The sequence below is a fragment of the Somniosus microcephalus genome, chromosome 22 (assembly GCF_052327205.1).
Source record: "Somniosus microcephalus isolate GS21.2 chromosome 22, FLI_Smic_1.0, whole genome shotgun sequence".
NCBI classification, from domain to species: domain Eukaryota; kingdom Metazoa; phylum Chordata; class Chondrichthyes; order Squaliformes; family Somniosidae; genus Somniosus; species Somniosus microcephalus.
The window spans coordinates 46,203,485-46,229,506 of NC_141008.1; the positions used below are offsets into that span (position 1 = coordinate 46,203,485).

Genomic DNA, 26,022 nt, shown 5'->3' on the forward strand with positions numbered 1-26,022 from the left:
ACCACACTTTAGGAAGGATGTGAAGGCCTTAGAGAAGGTGCAGAAAAGATTTACGAGAATGATTCCAGGAATGAGGGACTTCAGTTACGTTGATAGACTGGAGAAGCTGGGGTTGTTCTCCTTGGAGCAGAGAAGATTGAGAGGAGATCTGATAGAGGTGTTCAAAATCATGAGGGGTCTGGACAGAGTAGATAGAGAGAAACTGTTCCCATTGGCAGAAGGGTCGAGAAGCAGAGGACACAGATTTAAGGTGATTGGCAAAAGACCCAAAGGTGACATGAGGAAAAAAAAAATTCCGCAGCGAGTTGTTAGGATCTGGAATTCACTGCCTGAAAGGGTGGTGGGGGCAGATTCAATCCTGGCTTTCTAAAGGGAGTTGGATACGTATCTGAAGGAAAAAAAATTGCAGGGCTACGGGGAAAGGGCGGGAGAGTGGGACTAGCTGAGGTACTCTTTCAGCGAGCCGGCACGGGCTCGACGGGCTGAATGGCCTCCTTCTGTGCTGTAACCATTCTATGATTCTATCAGAGGGTTGTAGAGCTGGAGGAGATTACAGAGATAGAGAGGGGCGAGGCCCTGGTGGGTTTTGAAAACAAAGATGAGAATTTTAAAATTGAGTCCTTGCTGGACCGGGAGCCAATGTAGGTCAGCGAGCACAGGGTGATGGGTGAACGGGACTTGGTGCGAGTTAGGAGACGGGCAGCAGAGTTCTGGATGAGCTGACGTTTCTGGAGGATGGAAGATGGGAGGCCGGCCAGGAGGCTCCCTTCACCGATTTATCTCATTGTTTGTTATTCTTTTCAACCTGTGTCTGTTTCCGAGACAGATGGCGCTGTTCCGCTCGTGGTTCAATGAATGTTTCTTTTTGCAGAGTTCTATCCGGCACCAGGATGTACAGATGGATCTTCATCACCGTACTGCTGTGCTTCACCAAACCCACCATAACTACTGATGTAAACCGTAACCTTTAAACCCTTCCTCCCGACCTCTCAGCCCTCTATCCCACTTTTTCCCCTTCCTTTTCCTTCCCCATCTCTCATGGCATTAACTGTTTCCACTTCCCAACTGCGAATTGTGACTCCAACCCATAACTTGCCCAGATCACCTGTGGCCACGCCCACCTCCTGACTGAGGCACAGACTCGAGGGGCTGAACGGCCTTCTCTTGTCCCCATGTTCCCAGGAGAACCTGCCGTCGCCACATCGCCATGTCTCAATCAGTGCGGCTTCTATTCAGGGTTTTATGTATTTAATTTATTTCATTTATCCAAGTTCCTTTTTCCCATTCTGACCCCCTCCCCCTCCCACTCACACTAACCCCTCCCCCTCACACTAACCCTGCCCCCTCACACTAACCCTGCCCCCTCACACTAACCCCTCCCCCTCACACGAACCCCGCCCGCTCACACTAACCCCTCCCCCTCACACTAACCCCTCCCCCTCACACTAACCCCGCCCCCTCACTCTAACACCTCCCCCTCACACTAACCCCTCCCACTCACACTAACCCCTCCCCCTCACACTAACCCCTCCCCCTCACACTAACCCTGCCCCCTCACACTAACCCTGCCCCCTCACACTAACCCCTCCCCCTCACACGAACCCCGCCCGCTCACACTAACCCCTCCCCCTCACACTAACCCCTCCCCCTCACACTAACCCCTCCCCCTCACACTAACCCCGCCCCCTCACACTAACACCTCCCCCTCACACTAACCCCTCCCACTCACACTAACCCCTCCCCCTCACACTAACTCCTCCCCCTCACACTAACCCCGCCCCCTCACACTAACACCTCCCCCTCACACTAACCCCGCCCCCTCACACTAACACCTCCCCCTCACACTAACCCCTCCCCCTCACACTAACCCCGCCCCCTCACACTAACCCCTCCCCCTCACACTAACCCCTCCCCCTCACTCTAACACCTCCCCCCTCACACTAACCCCTCCCCCTCACACTAACCCCTCCCCCTCACACAACCCCCCCTCACACTAACCCCTCCCCCTCACACTAACCCCTCCCCCTCACACAACCCCCCCTCACACTAACCCCGCCCCCTCACACTAACCCCTCCCCCTCACACTAACCCCTCCCCCTCACACGAAACCCTCCCCCTCACACTAACCCCTCCCCCTCACACTAACCCCACCCCCTCACACTAACCCCTCCCCCTCACACTAACCCCTCCCCCTCACACTAACCCCTCCCACTCACACTAAACCCTCCCACTCACACTGACCCCTCCCCCTCACACTAACCCCTCCCCCTCACACAACCCCCCCTCACACTAACCCCTCCCCCTCACACTAACCCATCCCCCTTCACACTAACCCCTCCCCCCTCACACTAACCCCTCCCCCTCACACTAACCCCTCCCCCTCACACTAACCCTGCCCCCTCACACTAACCCTGCCCCCCTCACACTAACCCCTCCCCCTTCACACTAACCCCTCCCGCTTCACACTAACCCCTCACCCTCCCACTCACACTAACCCCTCCCCCTCACACTAACCCTTCCCCTCACACTAACCCCTCCCCCTCACACTAATCCCTCCCCCTCACACTAACCCCTCCCCCTCACACTAATTCCTCCCCCTCACACTAAGCCCTCCCCCTCCCACTAACCCCTCCCCCTCACACTAACCCCTCCCCCTCACACTAACCCCTCCCCCTCACACTAACCCCTCCCCCTCACACTAACCCCTCCCCCTCACACAAACCCCTCCCCCTCACACTAACCCCTCCCCCTCACACTAAACCCTCCCCCTCACACTAACCCCTCCCCCTCACACTAACCCCTCCCCCTCGCACTAACCCCTCCCCCTCACACTAACCCCTGCCCCTCACACTAACCCCTCCCCCTCACACTAACCCCACCCCCTCACACTAACCCCTCCCCCTCACACTAACCCCTCCCCCTCACACTAACCCCTCCCCTTCACACTAACCCCACCCCCTTCACAATAAACCCTCCCCCTTCACAATAACCCCTCCCCCCTCACACTAACCCCTCCCCCTCACACTAACACTGTCCCCTCACAGTAACCCCTCCCCCTCACACTAACCCCTACCCCTCACACTAACCCCGCCCCCTCACGCTAACCCTGCCCCATCACACTAACCCCTCCCCCTCACACTAACCCCCCCACTCACACTAACACCTCCCCCTCACACTAACCCCTCCCCCTCACACTAACCCCTCCCCCTCACACTAAGCCCTCCCCTTCACACTAACCCCTCCCCTTCACACTAACCCCTCCCCTTCACACTAACCCCTCCCCCTCACAGTAACCCCTCCCCCTCACACTAACCCCTCCCCCTCACACTAACCCCTCCCCCTCACAGTAACCCCTCCCCCTCACACTAACCCTTCCCCCTCACATTAACCCCTCCCCCTCACACTAACCCCGCCCCCTCACACTAACCCCGCCCCCTCACGCTAACCCCCCTCACGCTAACCCCGCCCCCTCACGCTAACCCCGCCCCCTCACACTAACCCCGCCCCTCACGTTAACCCCGCCCCATCACGCTAACCCCGCCCCCTCACAGTAACCCCGCCCCCTCACACGAACCCCGCCTCCTCACACTAACCCCGCCCCCTCACACTAACCCCGCCCCCTCACACTAACCCCGCCTCCTCACACTAACCCCGCCCCCTCACACTAACCCCGCCCCCTCACACTAACCCCGCCCCTCACACTAACCCCACCCCTCACACTAACCCCGCCCCTCACACTAACCCCGCCCCTCACACTAACCCCGTCCCTCACACTAACCCCGCCCCCTCACACTAACCCCTCCCCCTCACAGTAACCCTCCCCCTCACAGTAACCCCTCCCCCTCACACTAACCCTTCCCCCTCACACTAACCCCTCCCCCTCACACTAACCCCGCCCCCTCACACTAAACCCGCACCCTCACGCTAACCCCCCTCACGCTAACCCCGCCCCCTCATGCTAACCCCGCCCCCTCACATTAACCCCGCCCCCTCAAGCTAACCCTGCCCCATCACGCTAACCCCGCCCCTCACACTAACCCCGCCCCCTCACACGAACCCCGCCCCCTCACACGAACCCCGCCCCCTCACACTAACCCCGCCCCCTCACACTAACCCCGCCCCCTCACACTAACCCCGCCCCCTCACACTAACCCCGCCCCTCGCACTAACCCCGCCCCTCACACTAACCCCGCCCCTCACACTAACCCCGCCCCTCACACTAACCCCGTCCCTCACACTAACCCCGCCCCCTCACACTAACCCCACCCCTCACACTAACCCCGCCCCCTCACACTAACCCCGCCCCCTCACGCCAACCCCGCCCCTCGCGCTAACCCCGCCCCCTCACGCTAACCCCGCCCCCTCACGCTAACCCCGCCCCCTCACGCTAACCCCTCCCCCTCACGCTAACCCCTCCCCCTCACACTAACCCCTCCCCCTCCCACTAACCCGTCCCCCTCCCACTAACCCCTCCCCCCTCACACTAACCCCTCCCCCTCACACTAAACCCTCGCCCTCCCCCCCACACTAACCCCTCCCCCTCTCACTAACCCCTCCCCCTCACACGAACCCCTCCTCCTCCCCCCCATCCCTCACCCCACCATCGGTACAGGGAGCCGACACACCTCCGGCAGCGAGAGATTCCTAGGGCTCCTTTCGCCATCACTGGGTGACACAGAAACCCCTCCGTCTGGGGACTCTCCGCCCAAACACTCCTGCAGCGAGTCTGGGGTCGTCTCTCTCTCTGACCACTGGTCAGTGGGACAGTCACTCTCTCCGGCCACTGATCAGTGGGATGGTCACACTCTCTGGCCACTGGTCAGTGGGACGGTCACTCTCTCCGGTCACTGGTCAGTGGGACAGTCACTCTCTCCGGTCACTGGTGAGTGGGACAGTCTCTCTGGCCACTGGTCAGTGGGACAGCCACTCTCTCCGGTCACTGGTCAGTGGGACGGTCACTCTCTCCGGTCACTGGTCAGTGGGACGGTCACTCTCTCCGGTCACTGGTCAGTGGGACGGTCACTCTCTCCGGTCACTGGTCAGTGGGACGGTCACTCTCTCCGGCCACTGGTCAGTGGGACGGTCACTCTCTCCGGTCACTGGTCAGTGGGACGGTCACTCTCTCCGGTCACTGGTCAGTGGGACGGTCACTCTCTCCGGTCACTGGTCAGTGGGACGGTCACTCTCTCCGGTCACTGGTCAGTGGGACGGTCACTCTCTCCGGTCACTGGTCAGTGGGACGGTCACTCTCTCTGGACACTGGTCAGTGGGACAGTCACTCTCTCCGGTCACTGGTCAGTGGGACGGTCACTCTTTCCGGGCACTGGTCGGTGGGACGGTCACTGTCTCCGGTCACTGGTCAGTGGGACGGTCACTCTCTCTGGCCACTGGTCAGTGGGATAGTCACTCTCTCTGACCACAGGTAAGTGGACGATCAGTGAGAGGGACATCAATGGGTGGTTAACAGTCTTGCCAATAAGGTGAGTGCTCCCATAACTCAGCCCTGCACTTACAGAGACTCGTTCACCCAAAATTCACTGACATCCCAGAGCACCCCTCACTCCCCTCATCACCCCTCACCCCCCTCCTCACCCCACCCCCTCCTCACCCCTCACCCGCTCCTCACCCCTCACCCCCCTCCTCACCCCTCACCCCCCTCCTCACCCCTCACCCCCCTCCTCACCCCTCACCCTCCTCCTCACCCCTCACCCCCCTCCTCACCCCTCATCCCCCTCCTCACCCCTCACCCCCTCACCCCCCTCACCCCCTGCTCACTCTTCACCCCCTCATCACCCCTCACCAACTCTCTCCTTCTTTACTCAGTTTGATATAATATTGATTAATTAATTAAACAGATTGTAAGCATCAATTTTGAATGTTGCAGGGAAACGCATTCATTTTAATTTCTCTGTTCCCCAGAGTGAAGATGTGATTAAAGTTCCTGAGAATTCAAGTAACAAAACAGCTATACAGGTAAAATTGGCACAGTATCGCATAGTGTGTATAACAGGACAGAGTGTCCCAGCACTGACTGTGTGTAACAGGACTGAGTGTCCCAGCATTGACTGTGTGTGTAACAGGACTGAGTGTCCCAGCACTGACTGTGTGTTACAGGACTGAGTGTCCCAGCACTGACTGTTTGTGTATAACAGGACTGAGTGTCCCAGCACTGACTGTGTGTATAACAGGACTGAGTGTCCCAGCACTGACTGTTTTTTTAAATTCATTGATGGGACGTGGGCATCGCTGGCTGGCTAGGCCTGCATTTAGTGCCCATCCCTAATTGCCCTTGAGAAGATGGTGGTGAGCCGACTTCTTGAACCGCTGCAGTCCATATGGTGTAGGTACACCCACAATGCTGTTAGGAAGGGAGTTCCAGGATTTTGGCCCAGCGACAGTGAAGGAACGGCGATACAGGTCCAAGTCAGGATGGTGTGTGGCTTGGAGGGGAACTTGTAGGTGGTGATGTTCCCATGCATCTGCTGCCCTTGTCCTTCTAAGTGGTAGAGGTCGCGGGTTTGGAAGGTGCTGTTGAAGGAGCTTTGGCGAGTTGCTGCAGTGCATCTTGTAGATGGTACACACTGCAGCCACAGTGCGCCGGTGGTGGAGGGAGAGAATGTTGAAGGTGGTGGATGGAGTGCCAATCAAGCGGGCTGCTTTATCCTGAATGGTGTCGAGCTTCTTGAGTGTTGTTGGAGCTACACTCATCCAGGCAAGTGGAGAGTATTCCATCACACTCCTGACTTGTGCCTTGTAGATGGTGGAAAGGCTTTGGGGAGTCAGGAGGCGAGACACTCGCCGCAGAATTCCCAGCCTCTGGCCTGCTCTTGTAGCCACAGTATTTATATGGCTGGTCCAGTTCAGTTTCTGATCAATGGTAACCCCCAGGATGTTGATAGTGGGGGATTCAGCGATGGTAATGCCATTGAATGTCAAGGGGAGATGGATAGAGTCTCACTTGTTGGAGATGGTCATTGCCTGGCACTTGTGTGGTGCGAATGTTACTTGCCACTTGTCAGCCCAAGTCTGAATGTTGTCCAGGTCTTGCTGCATATGGACACGGACTGCGTCAGTATCTGACGAGTCTCGAATGGTGCTGAACAGTGTGCAATCATCAGCGAACATCCCCACTTCTGCCCTTATGATGGAGGGAAGGTCATTGATGAAACAGCTGAAGATGGTTGGGCCTAGGACACTGCCCTGAGGAACTCCTGCAGTGATGTCATGTGATTGAGATGAATGACCTCCAACAACCACAGCCAACTTCCTTTGCGCTAGGTATGATTCCAACCAATGGAGAGTTTTCCCCTTGATTCCCATTGACTTCAGTTTTGCTAGGGCTCCTTGATGCCACACTCGATCAAATGCTGCCTTGATGTCAAGGGCAGTCACTCTCACCTCACCTCTTGAGTTCAGCTCTTTTGTCCATGTTTGGATCAAGGCTGTAATGAGGTCAGGAGCTGAGTGGCCCTGGCGGAACCCAAACTGGGCGTCAGTTAGCAGGTTATTGCTGAGTAAGTGCCGCTTGATAGCACTGTCGACGACACCTTCCATCACTTTGCTGATGATTGAGAGTAGACTGATGGGACGGGAATTGGCCGGGTCGGATTTGTCCTGCTTTTTGTAGACAAGACATAATTGTGCAATTTTCCACATTGCCGGGTAGATGCCACATTGCCGGGTAGACTGTGTGTATAACAGGTTTGAGTGTCCCAGCACAGACTGTGTGTATAACAGAACTGAGTGTCCCAACACTGACTGTGTGTGTAACAGGACTGAGTGTCCCAGCACTGACTGTGTGTATAACAGGACTGAGTGTCCCAGCACTGACTCTGTGTATGTAACAGGACTGACTGTCCCAACACTGACTGTGTGAGTAACAGGACTGAGTGTCCCAGCACTCACTGTGTGCATGTAACAGGACTGAGTGTCCCAGCACTGACTGTGTGTGTAACAGGAATTAGTGTCCCAGCACTGACTGTGTGTATAACAGGACTGAGTGTCCCAGCACTGACTGTGTGTATGTAACAGGACTGACTGTCCCAACACTGACTGTGTGAGTAACAGGACTGAGTGTCCCAGCACTCACTGTGTGTGTGTGTAACAGCACTGAGTGTCCCAGCACTGACTGTGTGTGTAACAGGACTGAGTGTCCCAGCACTGACTGTGTGTGTAACAGGACTGAGTGTCCCAGCACTGACTGTGTGTGTAACAGGACTGAGTGTCCCAGCACTGACTGTGTGTGTAACAGGACTGAGTGTCCCAGCACTGACTGTGTGTGTGTGTAACAGGACTGTGTGTCCCAACACTGACTGTGTGTGTAACAGGACTGAGTGTCCCAGCACTGACTGTGTGTATAACAGGAATGTGTCCCAACACTGACTGTGTGTGTAACAGGATTGAGTGTCCCAGCACTGATTGTGTGTGTAACAGGACTGAGTGTCCCAGCACTGACTGTGTGTGTAACAGGACTGAATGTCCCAGCACTGACTGTGTGTGTAACAGGACTGAGTGTCCCAGCACTGACTGTGTGTGTGTAACAGGACTGAGTGTCCCAGCACTGACTGTGTGTGTAACAGGACTGAGTGTCCCAGCACTGACTGTGTGTGTAACAGGACTGAGTGTCCCAGCACTGACTGTGTGTGTAACAGGACTGAGTGTCCCAGCACTGACTGTGTGTGTGTAACAGGACTGAGTGTCCCAGCACTGACTGTGTGTGTGTAACAGGACTGAGTGTCCCAACACTGACTGTGTGTGTAACAGGACTGAGTGTCCCAGCACTGACTGTGTGTGTAACAGGACTGAGTGTCCCAGCACTGACTGTGTGTGTAACAGGACTGAGTGTCCCAGCACTGACTGTGTGTGTAATAGGACTGAGTGTCCCAGCACTGACTGTATGTGAAAACAGGACTGAGTGTCCCAGCACTGACTGTGTGTATAACAGGATTGAGTGTCCCAGCACTGACTGTGTGTGTAACAGGACTGAGTGCCCCAACACTGATTGTGTGTGTAACAGGACTGAGTGTCCCAGCACTGACTGTGTGTATAACAGGATTGAGTGTCCCAGCACTGACTGTGTGTGTAACAGGACTGAGTGTCCCAACACTGACTGTGTGTGTAACAGGACTGAGTGTCCCAACACTGACTGTGTGTGTAACAGGACTGAGTGTCCCAGCACTGACTGTGTATATAACAGGACTGTGTGTCCCAGCACTGACTGTGTGTGTAACAGGACTGAGTGTCCCAGCACTGACTGTGTGTGTGTAACAGGACTGAGTGTCCCAACCCTGACTGTGTGTGTAACAGGACTGAGTGTCCCAGCACTGACTGTGTGTATAACAGGACTGAGTGTCCCAGCACTGACTGTGTGTATATAACAGGTCTGAGTGTCCCAGCACTGACTCTGTGTGTATAACAGGACTGAGTGTCCCAGCACTGACTGGGTGTGTAACAGGACTGAGTGTCCCAGCACTGACTGTGTGTGTAACAGGACTGAGTGTCCCAGCACTGACTGTGTGTGTAACAGGACTGAGTGTCCCAGCACTGACTGTGTGTATAACAGGACTGAGTGTCCCAGCACTGACTGTGTGTGTAACAGGACTGAGTGTCCCAGCACTGACTGTGTGTGTAACAGGACTGAGTGTCCCAACACTGACTGTGTGTGTGTGTAACAGGACTGAGTGTCCCAGCACTGACTGTGTGTGTATAACAGGACTGAGTCTCCCAGCACTGACTGTGTGTGTAACAGGTCTGAGTGTCCCAGCACTGAGTGTGTGTGTATAACAGGACCGAGTGTCCCAGCACTGACTGTGTGTGTAACAGGACTGAGTGTCCCAGCACTGACTGTGTGTGTATAACAGGACTGAGTGTCCCAGCACCGACTGTGTGTAACAGGACTGAGTGTCCCAGCACTGACTGTGTGTGTAACAGGACAGAGTGTCCCAGCACTGACTGTGTGTAACAGGACTGAGTGTCCCAGCACTGACTGTGTGTGTAACAGGACTGAGTGTCGCAGCACTGACTGTGTGTGTATAACAGGACTGAATGTCCCAGCACCGACTGTGTGTAACAGGGCTGAGTGTCCCAGCACTGACTGTGTGTGTAACAGGATTGAGTGTCCCAGCACTGACTGTGTGTGTATAACACGACTGAGTGTCCCAGCACTGACTGTGTGTGTAACAGGACTGAGTGTCCCAGCACTGACTGTGTGTATAACAGGACTGAGTGTCCCAGCACTGACTCTGTGTATGTAACAGGACTGACTGTCCCAACACTGACTGTGTGAGTAACAGGACTGAGTGTCCCAGCACTGACTGTGTGTATAACAGGTCTGAGTGTCCCAGCACAGACTGGGTGTGTAACAGGACTGAGTGTCCCAGCACTGACTGTGTGTGTAACAGGACTGAGTGTCCCAGCACTGACTGTGTGTGTAACAGGACTGAGTGTCCCAGCACTGACTGTGTGTAACAGGACTGAGTGTCCCAGCACTGACTGTGTGTGTGTAATAGGACTGAGTGTCCCAGCACTGACTGTGTGTGTAACAGGACTGAGTGTCCCAGCACTGTCTGTGTGTGTGTAACAGGACTGAGTGTCCCAGCACTGACTGCGTGTGCAACAGGACTGAGTGTCCCAGCACTGACTGTGTGTATATAACAGGACTGAGTGTCCCAGCTGTGATGAAATATTCCATTCATCACTGCCTGTGACTGTGGTTGGTTTCAGTGTCATTTTCCTTCCCCCAGTCCTCATTGTATTGTTTATTGGAATGTGCTGGAATGTGCAGTGTGTGTAGGGCTCCGCCCATACCTGGCCCCTTTTGTAAGCTAGCTCAGTCTGGCCTCAGTCTCCAGAAGGAAGATACCTCTCTCTCTTACGTGTTACTTTCTAAGTTAATAAAAGCCTTATTTTGTTTCGCTAACATCGAGTCTCGGAATTATTGAGGCACATCAATTTTATTAACTTATTTTTCAACACTATGGATCAACTCCTGAAACCCGAACGTTTGGATTTGGATCAACATGCTCCGGACGCATCAGCACGCTTCGGACACTGGTTTGAGTGTATGGAATTCTTCCTGGACAATTCCGCAGCCGTCAAAGACGCTACGGACGCTGCGAGGATGAGACTCGGAATTCTGCGGAATTGGGTAAGCCACCGGGTTTACCCCCTCATCCAAGACGCCGATACGTACCTGGCCGCCTGCGACATCTTGAAGGCGCATTACCAGCAGCCTATGAATGAGGTGTATGCTAGGCATCTGCTCGCTACTCGCGCACAGCGACCTGGGGAATCGGTGGAGGAGTTCCTAAGCACCCTGAAAATGCTTGGCAAAGACTGCAAGTGCCGAGATGTAAAAGCCGCAGTGTACACTGACGAGCTTGTTCGCGATGCCTTCATCACAGGCCTCAGCTCCACTTACATCCGGCAAAGACTGCTGGAAAAAACGGGGTTGGACCTGAAACAGGCTGCGGACACCGCGCGATCCCTGGATGTGGCCCAGAGAAACTCGGACGCCTACTCTTCAGCCCGCGCCGTCCACGCCGCCACGTGTGCACCGAGGGCGCCTCCATCTTGGAAGGCATCTTCCTCGCCCGGCAGCCCGACACCGGCGGGGCCCCGCTCTCCCCCCAGAAGCCCTACGACAGCCGCGACACGTCAGGGACCCAACTGCTACTTCTGCAGGCAGCCAAAACACACCAGAAACCTGTGCCCGGCGAAAGGCACCACCTGCTTTAAGTGCGGTAAGAAGGGGCACTTCGGGAAGGTGTGCAGAGGGAACCCCGCCGGAAAAGCAACCGCCGGAAAACCCGCCACCGCCGCGTGTGCGCCGTGGGAGCGGCCATCTTGGACGCCATCTTGCCTGACCTCGTGGGGTCCGCCATCTTATGAGCAGACAGCGTGGACGCCATCTTGTATCGATCAGGGCCCTACAGTGGCATCGGTCACAGTGGGCCAGACCAGGCCGCACCCGCTATACAAATCAATGGTGGACATCGAGGTAAACGGGTGCCGGGTTAAATGTTTAATTGACAGTGGAAGCACGGAGAGTTTTATCCACCCTGAACTGGCACAGCAACTCTCCCTAAAGGTGGTCCCTACTCAGGGTACCATCTCTATGGCTGATAAAACCCAGACATCGACCATTCTGGGTTACTGCACGGTACAATTGTGCGTTAACGGAACTGTATATGATAATTTTAAAGTATTAATCATGAAGAACCTATGTGCGAGCGTGATCTTGGGCCTGGATTTCCAGTGCAACCACCAAAGCATCACGCTCAAGTACAGTGGGTCCCAGCCGCCCCTCACAGTGTGCGGTCTGGCTACCCTGAAGGTAAAGCCGCCTTCGCTATTCGCGAACCTTACCCCTAACTGCCGGCCAATAGCGACCAAAAGCAGGAGGTACAGCTGGGAGGACAGGCGGTTTATCGCGACCGAGGTAGACAGGCTCCTGAAAGAGCGCATTATTGAACGCAGCAACAGCCCGTGGCGCGCCCAAGTGGTAGTGGTAAGGGGTAGCGAGAAGAAACGGATGGTGATCGACTATAGTCAAACGATCAACAGGTACACCCTACTAGACGCCTACCTGCTACCCCGCATATCAGAAATGGTGAACCAAATCGCCCAATACCGGGTGTTCTCCACCATCGACCTCAAGTCAGCGTACCACCAGCTCCCTATCAGACCAGAGGACCGCCCGTACACCGCCTTCGAGGCGAACGGACGCCTCTACCAATTCCTCAGAGTCCCCTTTGGGGTGACGAATGGGGTCTCGGTCTTCCGGAGGGAGATGGACCGCATGGTCGATGACCACCACTTGCAGGCAACCTTCCCCTACCTCGACAACGTCACCATCTGCGGTCACAACCAGCAGGATCACGACTCGAACCTCGAGAGGTTCCTGGAAACCGCACAAAAACTCAACCTCACCTACAACGAGGACAAGTGCGTTTACAACACCACGCGCCTCTGCATACTAGGCAGCGTGGTGGAGAATGGGGAAATCGGGCCAGACCCCGACCGATTGCGCCCCCTATGGGAGCTGCCCCTGCCCAACACTCCCAAAGCCCTGAAAAGGTGCCTGGGGTTATTTTCTTATTATTCCCAATGGGTCCCCAACTACTCCGACAAAGCCCGCCCCCTCTTGAAAGCATCCTCTTTCCCGCTCTCTGCTGAGGCCCACGCCGCCTTCAAAAGCATTAAGCAGGATATTGAGTGGGCCACGCTACAGGCAGTGGACGAGAACACTCCATTTCAAGTGGAAAGTGATGCGTCTGACTTCGCCTTGGCGGCCACCCTCAACCAGGCGGGGCGGCCCGTAGCTTTCTTCTCGAGGACCCTCCAAGGGCCCGAGATCAGACACTCCTCCGTGGAAAAGGAGGCCCAAGCCATCGTGGAGGCAGTGCGCCACTGGCGCCACTACCTAGCCAGCAAACGCTTCACCCTACTTACCGACCAGCGGTCGGTAGCGTTTATGTTCAATAATAAACAGAGGGGGAAGATTAAAAATGATAAGATTCTTAGGTGGCGGATCGAGCTCTCCACCTTCGAGTACGACATCATTTACCAGCCAGGGGCCCTTAACGAATCCCCTGACGCCCTCTCACGAGGGGTGTGTGCCAGCGCCACCGGGGATCGGCTCCAGACCCTCCACAACGACCTCTGCCACCCAGGGGTCACGCGGCTGTTCCACTTCATAAAGTCCCGTAACTTACCCTACTCGATTGAGGAAGTTCAGTCCCTGACCAGGAACTGCCGCACTTGCGCTGAGTGCAAGCCTCGGTTCTACCGCCCAGATAGAGCCCACTTAATCAAAGCTACACGGCCCTTTGAGCGGCTCAGCTTAGATTTCAAGGGCCCCCTCCCGTCCGTCGACCGCAATGTTTACTTCCTGAACATTGTGGACGAATACTCCCGGTTCCCATTCGCCTTCCCCTGCCCAGACATGACCAGCGCCACGGTCATTAAATGCCTCAACAGCCTGTTCTGCCTGTTCGGTATGCCGAGCTACATCCATACGGATAGAGGGGCGTCCTTCATGAGTGAAGAGCTACGCCAGTACATGCTGTCCAAAGGGATCGCCACGAGCCGTACCACCAGCTACAAACCCTGGGGTAACGGCCAAGTGGAGCGAGAGAACGGGACAGTATGGAAAGCAGTCACTCTAGCTCTAAGGCCCAAGGGCCTCCCTATCTCCCGCTGGCAGGAAGTCCTCTCGGATGTGCTCCATTCGATACGGTCGCTATTGTGTACGGCCACTAATACCACGCCTCATGAACGAATGTTTGTCTTTCCCCGGAAATCCACCTCAGGCGTATCCATGCCGTCATGGCTCTCCACCCCAGGTCCGGTACTCGTGCGAAGGCATGTGAGGGGCCACAAGACGGACCCTCTCGTGGAGCCAGTACACCTACTCCACGCCAACCCCCAATACGCATATGTCCGGCACGCCGACGGAAGGGAGGACACCGTGTCCATAAAAGACGTCGCCCCAGCCGGCATCGACAACAACCACGGCAATAGCGGCAACGACGATCACAGCAACTCTTACCCACCCACTACTCTTTCATCACCCCCGGAAGAACACCGACCAACGGCACCCCCACCAACTACCCCTCCAACAACCCTGGCGGCACCCCCGGCAGAGACCCAGGAGGCTACCGGGGACACCCAGCCGACACCCGCGGCACCGCAACAGCCACGTCGGTCGCAGAGGACTATCAAACCCCCGAACAGACTAAATCTATAGAAGGGGTGAATGTGATGAAATATTCCATTCACCACTGCCTGTGACTGAGATCGGTTTCAGTGTCATTTCCCTTCCCCCAGACCTCATTGTATTGTGTACTGGAATGTGCTGTATTGTATACTGGAATGTGCTGGAATGTGCTGTGTGTAGGGCTCCGCCCATACCTGGCCCCGTTTGTAAGCTAGCTTCAGTCTGGCCTCAGTCTCCAGAAGGAAGACATCTCTCTCTCTTACGTGTTACTTTCTAAGTTAATAAAAGCCTTGTTTTTGTTCTGCTAACTTCGAGTCTCGGAATTATTGAGGCACATCAGTCCCAGCACTGACTGTGTGTATATAACAGGACCGAGTGTCCCAGCACTGACTGTGTGTGTAACAGGACTGAGTGTCCCAGCACTGACTGTGTGTGTAACAGGACTGAGTGTCCCAGCACTGACTGTGTGTGTGTAACAGGACTGAGTGTCCCAGCACTGACTGTGTGTGTGTAACAGGACTGAGTGTCCCAGCACTGACTGTGTGTAACAGGACTGAGTGTCCCAGAACTGACTGTGTGTGTAACAGGACTGAGTGTCCCAGCACTGACTGTGTGTGTAACAGGACTGAGTGTCCCAGCACTGACTGTGTGTCTAACAGGACTGAGTGTCCCAGCACTGATGTGTGTGTAACAGGACTGAGTGTCCCAGCACTGACTCTGTGTGTATAACAGGACTGAGTGTCCCAGCACTGACTGTGTGTGTAACAGGACTGAGTGTCCCAGCACTGACTGTGTCTGTGTAACAGGACTGAGTGTCCCAGCACTGACTGTGTGTGTAACAGGACTGAGTGTCCCAGCACTGACTGTGTGTGGAGCAGGACTGAGTGTCCCAGCACTGACTGTGTGTGTAACAGGACTGAGTGTCCCAGCACTGACTGCGTGTGTAACAGGACTGAGTGTCCCAGCACTGACTGTGTGTGTAACAGGACTGAGTGTCCCAGCACTGACTGTGTGTGTATATTGATGTGCCTCAATAATTCCGAGACTCGATGTTAGCGAAACAAAACAAGGCTTTTATTAAGTTAGAAAGTAACACGTAAGAGAGAGAGGTATCTTCCTTCTGGAGACTGAGGCCAGACTGAACTAGCTTACAAAAGGGGCCAGGTATGGGCGGAGCCCTACACACACAGCACATTCCAGCACATTCCAATAAACAATACAATGAGGACTGGGGGAAGGGAAATGACACTGAAGCCGACCACAGTCACAGGCAGTGATGAATGGAATATTTCATCACATTCACCCCTTCTATAAATTTAGTCTGTTCGGGGCTTTGATAGTCCTCTGCGACCGACGTGGCTGTTGTGGTGCCGCGGGTGTCGGCTGGGTGTCCCCGGTAGTCTCCTGGGTCTCTGCCGGGGGTGCCGCCAGGGTTGTTGAAGGGGTAGTTGGTGGGGGTGCCGTTGGTCGATGTTCTTCCGGGGGTGATGAAAGAGTAGTGGGTGGGTAAGAGTTGCTGTGATCGTTGTTGCTGCTATTGCCGTGGTTGTTGTCGATGCCGGCTGGGGCGACGTCTTTTATGGACACGGTGTCCTCCCTTCCGTCGGCGTGCCGGTCATATACGTATTGGGGGTTGGCGTGGAGTAGGTGTACTGGCTCCACGAGAGGGTCCGTCTTGTGGCCCCTCACATGCCTTCGCACGAGTACCGGACCTGGGGTGGAGAGCCATGACGGCATGGATACGCCTGAGGTGGATTTCCGGGGAAAGACAAACATTCGTTCATGGGGCGTGGCATTAGTGGCCGTACACAATAGCGACCGTATCGAATGGAGCACATCTGAGAGGACTTCCTGCCAGCGGGAGATAGGGAGGCCCTTGGTCCTTAGAGCTAGAGTGAATGCTTTCCATACTGTCCCGTTCTCTCGCTCCACTTGGCCGTTACCCCGGGGGTTGTAGCTGGTGGTACGGCTCGTGGCGATCCCCTTGGACAGCATGTACTGGCGTAGCTCTTCACTCATGAAGGACGCCCCTCTATCCGTATGGATGTAGCTCGGCATACCGAACAGGCAGAACAGGCTGTTGAGGCATTTAATGACCGTGGCGCTGGCCATGTCTGGGCAGGGGAAGGCGAATGGGAACCGGGAGTATTCGTCCACAATGTTCAGGAAGTAAACATTGCGGTCGATGGACGGGAGGGGGCCCTTGAAATCTAAGCTGAGCCGCTCAAAGGGCCGTGTAGCTTTGATTAAGTGGGCTCTATCTGGGCGGTAGAACCGAGGCTTGCACTCAGCGCAAGTGCGGCAGTTCCTGGTCAGAGACCGAACTTCCTCAATCGAGTGGGGTAAGTTACGGGACTTTATGACGTGGAACAGCCGCGTGACCCCTGGGTGGCAGAGGTCGTTGTGGAGGGTCTGTAGCCGATCCCTGGTGGCGCTGGCACACATCCCTCGTGAGAGGGCGTCAGGGGATTCGTTAAGGGCCCCTGGCCGGTAAATGATGTCGTACTCGAAGGTGGAGAGCTCGATCCGCCACCTAAGAATCTTATCATTTTTAATCTTCCCCCTCTGTTTATTATTGAACATAAACGCTACCGACCGCTGGTCGGTAAGTAGGGTGAAGCGTTTGCCGGCTAGGTAGTGGCGCCAGTGGCGCACTGCCTCCACGATGGCTTGGGCCTCCTTTTCCACGGAGGAGTGTCTGATCTCGGGCCCTTGGAGGGTCCTCGAGAAGAAAGCTACGGGCCGCCCCGCCTGGTTGAGGGTGGCCGCCAAGGCGAAGTCAGACGCATCACTTTCCACTTGAAATGGAGTGTTCTCGTCCACTGCCTGTAGCGTGGCCCACTCAATATCCTGCTTAATGCTTTTGAAGGCGGCGTGAGCCTCAGCAGAGAGCGGAAAAGAAGATGCTTTCAAGAGGGGGCGGGCTTTGTCGGAGTAGTTGGGGACCCATTGGGAATAATAAGAAAATAACCCCAGGCACCTTTTCAGGGCTTTGGGAGTGTTGGGCAGGGGCAGCTCCCGTAGGGGGCGCATTCGGTCGGGGTCTGGTCCGATTTCCCCATTCTCCACCACGCTGCCTAGTATGCAGAGGCGCGTGGTGTTGAAAACGCACTTGTCCTCGTTGTAGGTGAGGTTGAGTTTTTGTGCGGTTTCCAGGAACCTCTCGAGGTTCGAGTCGTGATCCTGCTGATTGTGGCCGCAGATGGTGACGTTGTCGAGGTAGGGGAAGGTTGCCTGCAAGTGGTGGTCATCGACCATGCGGTCCATCTCCCTCTGAAAAACTGAGACCCCATTCGTCACCCCAAAGGGGACTCTGAGGAATTGGTAGAGGCTTCCGTTCGCCTCGAAGGCGGTGTACGGGCGGTCCCCTGGTCTGATAGGGAGCTGGTGGTACGCTGACTTGAGGTCGATGGTGGAGAACACCCGGTATTGGGCGATTTGGTTCACCATTTCTGATATGCGGGGTAGCGGGTAGGCGTCTAGTTGGGTGTACCTGTTGATCGTTTGACTATAGTCGATCACCATCCGTTCCTTCTCGCTACCCCTTACCACTACCACTTGGGCACGCCACGGGCTGTTGCTGCGTTCAATAATGCGCTCTTTCAGGAGCCTGTCTACCTCGGTCGCGATAAACCGCCTGTCCTCCCAGCTGTACCTCCTGCTTTTGGTCGCTATTGGCCGGCAGTTAGGGGTAAGGTTCGCGAATAGCGAAGGCGGCTTTACCTTCAGGGTAGCCAGACCGCACACTGTGAGGGGCGGCTGGGACCCACCGTACTTGAGCGTGATGCTTTGGTGGTTGCACTGGAAATCCAGTCCCAAGATCACGCTCGCACATAGGTTCTTCATGATTAATACTTTAAAATTATCGTATACAGTTCCGTTAACGCCCAATTGTACCGTGCAGTAACCCAGAATGGTCGATGTCTGGGTTTTATCAGCCATAGAGATGGTACCCTGAGCAGGGACCACCTTTAGGGAGAGTTGCTGTGCCAGTTCAGGGTGGATAAAACTCTCCGTGCTTCCACTGTCAATTAAACATTTAACCCGGCACCCGTTTACCTCGATGTCCACCATTGATTTGGATAGCGGGTGCGGCCTGGTCTGGTCCACTGTGACCGATGCCACTGTAGGGCCCTGATCGATACAAGATGGCGTCCACGCTGTCTGCTCATAAGATGGCGGACCCCACGAGGTCGGGCAAGATGGCGTCCAAGATGGCCGCTCCCACGGCGCACACGCGGCGGTGGCGGGTTTTCCGGCGGTTGCTTTTCCGGCGGGGTTCCCTCTGCACACCTTCCCGAAGTGCCCCTTCTTACCGCACTTAAAGCAGGTGGTGCCTTTCGCCGGGCACAGGTTTCTGGTGTGTTTTGGCTGCCCGCAGAAGTAGCAGTTGGGTCCCTGACGCGTCGCGGCTGTCGTAGGGCTTCTGGGGGGAGAGCGGGGCCCCGCCGGTGTCGGGCTGCCGGGCGGGGAAGATGCCTTCCAAGATGGCGGTGCCCTCGGTGCACACGTGGCGGCGTGGACGGCGTAGGCTGAAGAGTAGGCGTCCGAGTTTCTCTGGGCCACATCCAGGGATCGCGCGGTGTCCGCAGCCTGTTTCAGGTCCAACCCCATTTTTTCCAGCAGTCTTTGCCGGATGTAAGTGGAGCTGAGGCCTGTGATAAAGGCATCGCGAACAAGCTCGTCAGTGTACACTGCGGCTTTTACATCTCGGCACTTGCAGTCTTTGCCAAGCATTTTCAGGGTGCTTAGGAACTCCTCCACCGATTCCCCAGGTCGCTGTGCGCGAGTAGCGAGCAGATGCCTAGCATACACCTCATTCGTAGGCTGCTGGTAATGCGCCTTTAAGATGTCGCAGGCGGCCAGGTACGTATCGGCGTCTTGGATGAGGGGGTAAACCCGGTGGCTTACCCAATTCCGCAGAATTCCGAGTCTCATCCTCGCAGCGTCCGTAGCGTCTTTGACGGCTGCGGAATTGTCCAGGAAGAATTCCATACACTCAAACCAGTGTCCGAAGCGTGCTGATGCGTCCGGAGCATGTTGATCCAAATCCAAACGTTCGGGTTTCAGGAGTTGATCCATAGTGTTGAAAAATAAGTTAATAAAATTGATGTGCCTCAATAATTCCGAGACTCGATGTTAGCGAAACAAAACAAGGCTTTGATTAACTTAGAAAGTAACACGTAAGAGAGAGAGGTATCTTCCTTCTGGAGACTGAGGCCAGACTGAGCTAGCTCACAAAAGGGGCCAGGTATGGGCGGAGCCCTACACACACAGCACATTCCAGCACATTCCAATAAACAATACAATGAGGACTGGGGGAAGGGAAATGACACTGAAGCCGACCACAGTCACAGGCAGTGATGAATGGAATATTTCATCACATATATAACAGGACCGAGTGTCCCAGCACTGACTGTGTGTGTGTAACAGGACTGAGTGTCCCAGCACTGACTGTGTGTGTGTAACAGGACTGAGTGTCCCAGCACTGACTGTGTGTAACAGGACTGAGTGTCCCAGAACGGACTGTGTGTGTAACAGGACTGAGTGTCCCAGCACTGACTGTGTGTGTAACAGGACTGAGTGTCCCAGCACTGACTGTGTGTGTAACAGGACTGAGTGTCCCAGCACTGACTGTGTGTGTAACAGGACTGAGTGTCCCAGCACTGACTGTGTGTGTAACAGGACTGAGTGTCCCAGCACTGACTGTGTGTACAACAGGACTGAGTGTCCCAGCACTGACTGTGTGTATAACAGGACTGAGTGTCCCAGCACTGACTCTGTGTGTATAACAGGACTGAGTGTCCCAGCACTGACTGTGTGTGTAACAGGACTGAGTGTCCCAGCACTGACTGTGTGTGTAACAGGACTGAGTGTCCCAGCACTGACTGTGTGTGGAGCAGGACTGAGTGTCCCAGCACTGACTGTGTGTGTAACAGGACTGAGTGTCCCAGCACTGACTGTGTGTGTAACAGGACTGAGTGTCCCAGCACTGACTGTGTGTGTAACAGGACTGAGTGTCCCAGCACTGACTGTGTGTGTATAACAGGACTGAGTGTCCCAGCACTGACTGTGTGTGTAACTGGACTGAGTGTCCCAGCACTGACTGTGTGTGTATAACAGGACTGAGTGTCCCAGCACTGACTGTGTGTGTAACTGGACTGAGTGTCCCAGCACTGACTGTGTGTGTAACAGGACTGAGTGTCCCAGCACTGACTGTGTGTGTATAACAGGACTGAGTGTCCCAGCACTGACTGTGTGTGTAACAGGACTGAGTGTCCCAGCACTGACTGTTTGTGTAACAGGACTGAGTGTCCCAGCACTGACTGTGTGTATAACAGGTCTGAGTGTCCCAGCACTGACTGTGTGTGTATAACAGGACTGAGTGTCCCAGCACTGACTGTGTGTGTAACAGGACTGAGTGTCCCAGCACTGACTGTGTGTGTAACAGGACTGAGTGTCCCAGCACTGACTGTGTGTATATAACAGGACTGAGTGTCCCAGCACTGACTGTGTGTGCAACAGGACTGAGTGTCCCAGCACTGACTGTGTGTATATAACAGGACTGAGTGTCCCAGCACTGACTGTGTGTGCAACAGGACTGAGTGTCCCAGCACTGACTGTGTGTGTAACAGGACTGAGTGTCCCAGCACTGACTGTGTGTGTAACAGGACTGAGTGTCCCAGCACTGACTGTGTGTACAACAGGACTGAGTGTCCCAGCACTGACTGTGTGTGTAACAGGACTGAGTGTCCCAGCACTGACTGTGTGTGTATAACAGGACTGAGTATCCCAGCAGTGACTCTGTGTGTATAACAGGACTGAGTGTCCCAGCACTGACTGTGTGTGTAACAGGACTGAGTGTCCCAGCACTGACTGTGTGTGTAACAGGACTGAGTGTCCCAGCACTGACTGTGTGTGTAACAGGAATGAGTGTCCCAGCACTGACTGTGTGTGTATAACAGGACTGAGTGTCCCAGCACTGACTGTGTGTGTAACAGGACTGAGTGTCCCAGCACTGACTGTGTGTGTAACAGGACTGAGTGTCCCAGCACTGACTGTGTGTATAACAGGTCTGAGTGTCCCAGCACTGACTGTGTGTGTGTAACAGGACTGAGTGTCCCAGCACTGACTGTGTGTGGAGCAGGACTGAGTGTCCCAGCACTGACTGTGTGTGTATAACAGGACTGAGTGTCCCAGCACTGACTGTGTGTGTAACAGGACTGAGTGTCCCAGCACTGACTGTGTGTGTAACAGGACTGTGTGTCCCAGCACTGACTGTGTGTGTAACAGGACTGAGTGTCCCAGCACTGACTGTGTGTGTAACAGGACTGAGTGTCCCAGCACTGACTGTGTGTGTAACAGGACTGAGTGTCCCAGCACTGACTGTGTGTGTATAACAGGACTGAGTGTCCCAGCACTGACTGTGTGTGTATAACAGGACTGAGTGTCCCAGCACTGACTGTGTGTGTAAGAGGACTGAGTGTCCCAGCACTGACTGTGTGTGTAACAGGACTGAGTGTCCCAGCACTGACTGTGTGTGTAACAGGACTGAGTGTCCCAGCACTGACTGTGTGTGTATAACAGGACTGAGTGTCCCAGCACTGACTGTGTGTGTATAACAGGACTGAGTGTCCCAGCACTGACTGTGTGTGTAACAAGACTGAGTGTCCCAGCACTGACTGTGTGTGTAACAGGACTGAGTGTCCCAGCACTGACTGTGTGTGTAACAGGACTGAGTGTCCCAGCACCGACTGTGTGTGTAACAGGACTGAATTTCCCAGCACTGACTGTGTGTGTAACAGGACTGAGTGTCCCAGCACTGACTGTGTGTGTAACAGGACTGAGTGTCCCAGCACTGACTGTGTGTGTAACAGGACTGAGTGTCCCAGCACTGACTGTGTGTGTAACAGGACTGAGTGTCCCAGCACTGACTGTGTGTGACAGGACTGAATGTCCCAGCACTGACTGTGTGTGTAACAGGACTGAGTGTCCCAGCACTGACTGTGTGTGTAACAGGACTGAGTGTCCCAGCACTGACTGTGTGTGTAACAGGACTGAGTGTCCCAGCACTGACTGTGTGTGTAACAGGACTGAGTGTCCCAGCACTGACTGTGTATATAACAGGACTGAGTGTCCCAGCAGATGAAACATCAGGCCTGAATTTGCGGTCAGAAGCTTCCCGCAGGCGAATGCCTCCGAATCGCAAGAAAAGTACGAACCTAGCTGCTGGTCCCGGAGCTTCGCCGACACTCACTCCTGGGCCTGCAGGCGTCGCCTGTGTAAAGGCCCGCGGATTTCAGGAGTGCGCGCTGTTCGCAAGCATCACTGGGATCACGTGGGCCAGGCCAACCAATCAGAAACGGGGATTCACATTATGCTTATGGGGATTCCATTTACGTATAAAATACATTTTCACACAACTTAAATAAAAATAAATTATAAGAACATAAGAAATAGGAGCAGGAGTAGGCCATTCGGCCCCTCGAGCCTGCTCAGCCATTCAATGAGATCATGGCTGATGATCTGCCTCCTCTCCACTTTCCTGCACTATCCCCATATCCCTTGATTCCCTTAATATCCAAAAATCTATCGATCTCTGTCTTGAATATCCTCAACGACTGAGCCTCCACAGCCCTCTGGGGGAGAGAATTCCAAAGATTCACCACCCTCTGAGTGAAGAAATTCCTCATCTCAGTCCTAAATGGCCGACCCCTTATTCTGAGACTGTGACCCCTGGTTCTAGACTCCCCAGCCAGGGGAAAACATTCTCCCTGCATCTACCCTGTCAAATCCTGTAAGAATTTTATATGTTTCAATGAGATCACCTCTCATTCTTCTAAACTCTCGAGAATACGGGCCTAGTCTATTCAATCTCTCCTCATAGGACAATCCCCCCTTCCCAGGAACCAGTCTGGTGAACCTTCGTTGCACTCCCTCTATGGCAAGTATATCCTTCCTTAGGTAAGGAGACCAAAACTGTCCACAATACTCCAGGTGTGCTCTCACCAGGGCCCTATATAATTGCAGTAAGACGTCTTTACTCTTATTCTCAAATCCTTTTGTAATAAAGGCCAACAACCATTTGCTTTCCGAATTGCTTGCTGTACCTGCAAGTTAACTTTCTGTGATTCGTGTACAAGGACACCCGAGTCCCTCTGAACACCAACATTTCCCAATCTCTCAACATTTAAAAAATACTCTGCTTTTCTATTTTTCCTACCAAAGTGGATAACTTCACATTTCTCCACATTATATTACCTTTGCTATGTTCTTGCCCACTCACTTAGCCTGTCTATATCCCCCTGAAGCCTCCTTGCATCCTCCTCACAACTTACATTCCCACCCAGCTTTGTATCATCAGCAAACTTGGATATATTACATTTGGTCCCTTCATCCAAATCATTGATGTAGATTGTGAATAGCTGAGGCCCAAACACTGATCCTTGCGGTACCCCACTAGTTACAGCCTGCCAACCCGAAAATGACTTGTTTATTCCTACCCTCTGTTTTCTGTCCGTTAACCAATCCTCAATCCATGCTAGTATATTACCCCCGATCCCATGAGCTCTAATTTTGTTTAATAACCTCTTGTGTGGCATCTTATCAAATGCCATCTGAAAATCCAAAGACACCACATTCACTGGTTCCCCCTTATCTATTCTGCTAGTTACAATCTCAAAAAACTCTAACAGATTCGTCAAACACGATTTCCCTTTCATAAATCCATGTTACTCTGCCCAATCCTATTATTATTTTCTAAGTGCCCTGCTATCACGTCCTTAATAATAGATTCTAACATTTTCCCTACTACTGATGTCAGGCTAACTGGTCTGTAGTTCCCTGTTTTCTCTATCCCTCCTTTCTTAAATAGTGGGGTTACATTTGCCACCTTCCAATCTGCGGGAACCATTCCAGAATCTATGGAATTGAGGAAAATGACAACCAATGCATCCGCTATCTCTAAAGTGATGCGCCATCAATTACTCAAAAGACTGAGGTTGAGCGAGTAACAATCAGGCTTTTATTAACTAAAGAATGAAGGTCTTGTCTCGAGTGGTCGACCCGTCCAGAATACTAAGGGACTGGGAGGTAGTCACCTATATACCTGGAATAGTGGGAGGAGTCAGCCGAGGCATGTCCAGACCTGTACCTAGTGGAATACACATACAGACACAGACAGGTATGACAGTGGTTTACCACATAAAGCCACCTCTTTCAAAACCCTAGGATGTAGGCCATCAGGCCCTGGGGATTTATCAGCTTTCAGTCCCATTAATTTCTCCAGTACTATTTTTTTACTAATACTAATTTCTTTCAGTTCCTCATTCTCGCCAGACCCTTGGTTTTCCACTATTTCCAGGAAGTTTTTTGCGTCTTCTTCCATGAAGATAAACACAAAGGGGGAGAAATTCGGTATCGCCTAGTTTGGGGTGCAATTATCGGCCAGGCGCAAAGATTAGCGCCTGGCGCTAATTATCACCTCCGACTGCAAACCTGGCTTCTATCGCCCCTGGAGGTGATTGGAGCACTAAATCAGGCGCTTCACACCTGTCTTAAGGTGCAAAGGCCAAGGAGCGAGGCACTACCTCAGAGCGCTGGCGAAGCTCATGTGATGTCAGTCAGCAATGGAACACAGACACAATGGCGCCGGCCAGTTCTTAAAGGGAAGGGTTGATCTTGCTCTCCATCCACATCCCGCTCATTGCAGGCTTGAATCTCGGCCTGGAGAGACCTGTACATCAAATCTGCTGGAAAGAACAATGGAGAGACCCAGGGAAAGAGCTCAGCGTGCAGCCTCCACAGTCTCTTCTAAATCAATACAAGGAAGGGCAAATCAAAATGAACCTGCAAAGTGCTGCTCAGTACCCAAAACTCCTTCACACAGCATTGAATCTCTCCAGAAGTCTCTCTCTCTCTCTCTCTCAGAATGCGTGGTGCAAAAATGTCACCAACAAAAAAAGGCAGGAAGCGGTTGCCTTTAAATAGCGCTCCCCCAGTCCCTTCCTGACTGCAAAATGCTCCCCTCAACCTGTCGTTGCTAGCGGCAGGCGGTAAGGCAGGGGGCGCCACTCAATTTCTGGTCCGGGTCGCTATCGGGGCGTTGCGCACTCGACTGACATCACGATCTGCTGGCGCAGGAGATCGTGGCAGTAGTGTTTAGCGCTGCCGCAAAATATCTAGTTAATTTCGTGAGCGGTGCAAACATCGCCGCGCCCGGGCGCCAGTTGCTTTGCGCCCCATTGGCGCCCTCTTAAGGCGCTAACGGGAGGCACAAACCAACTGAATTTTTCCCCCAAAGT

General features: G+C 54.1%; 1 protein-coding gene across 1 annotated transcript in view; it reads left to right on the plus strand.

Moving 5' to 3' along the window:
- Positions 1 to 842: 842 nt before the first annotated feature.
- Positions 843 to 26,022, plus strand: part of LOC147102245 (alpha-2-antiplasmin-like) — a 117,877-nt gene continuing 92,697 nt past the window's right edge. Inside the window, exons 1-2 of the mRNA XM_085964603.1 lie at positions 843 to 953; positions 5,920 to 5,973. Coding sequence (XP_085820729.1) covers positions 852 to 953; positions 5,920 to 5,973 — 156 coding nt within the window. The 5' untranslated portion in view covers positions 843 to 851. The remainder of the gene's footprint in view (positions 954 to 5,919; positions 5,974 to 26,022) is intronic.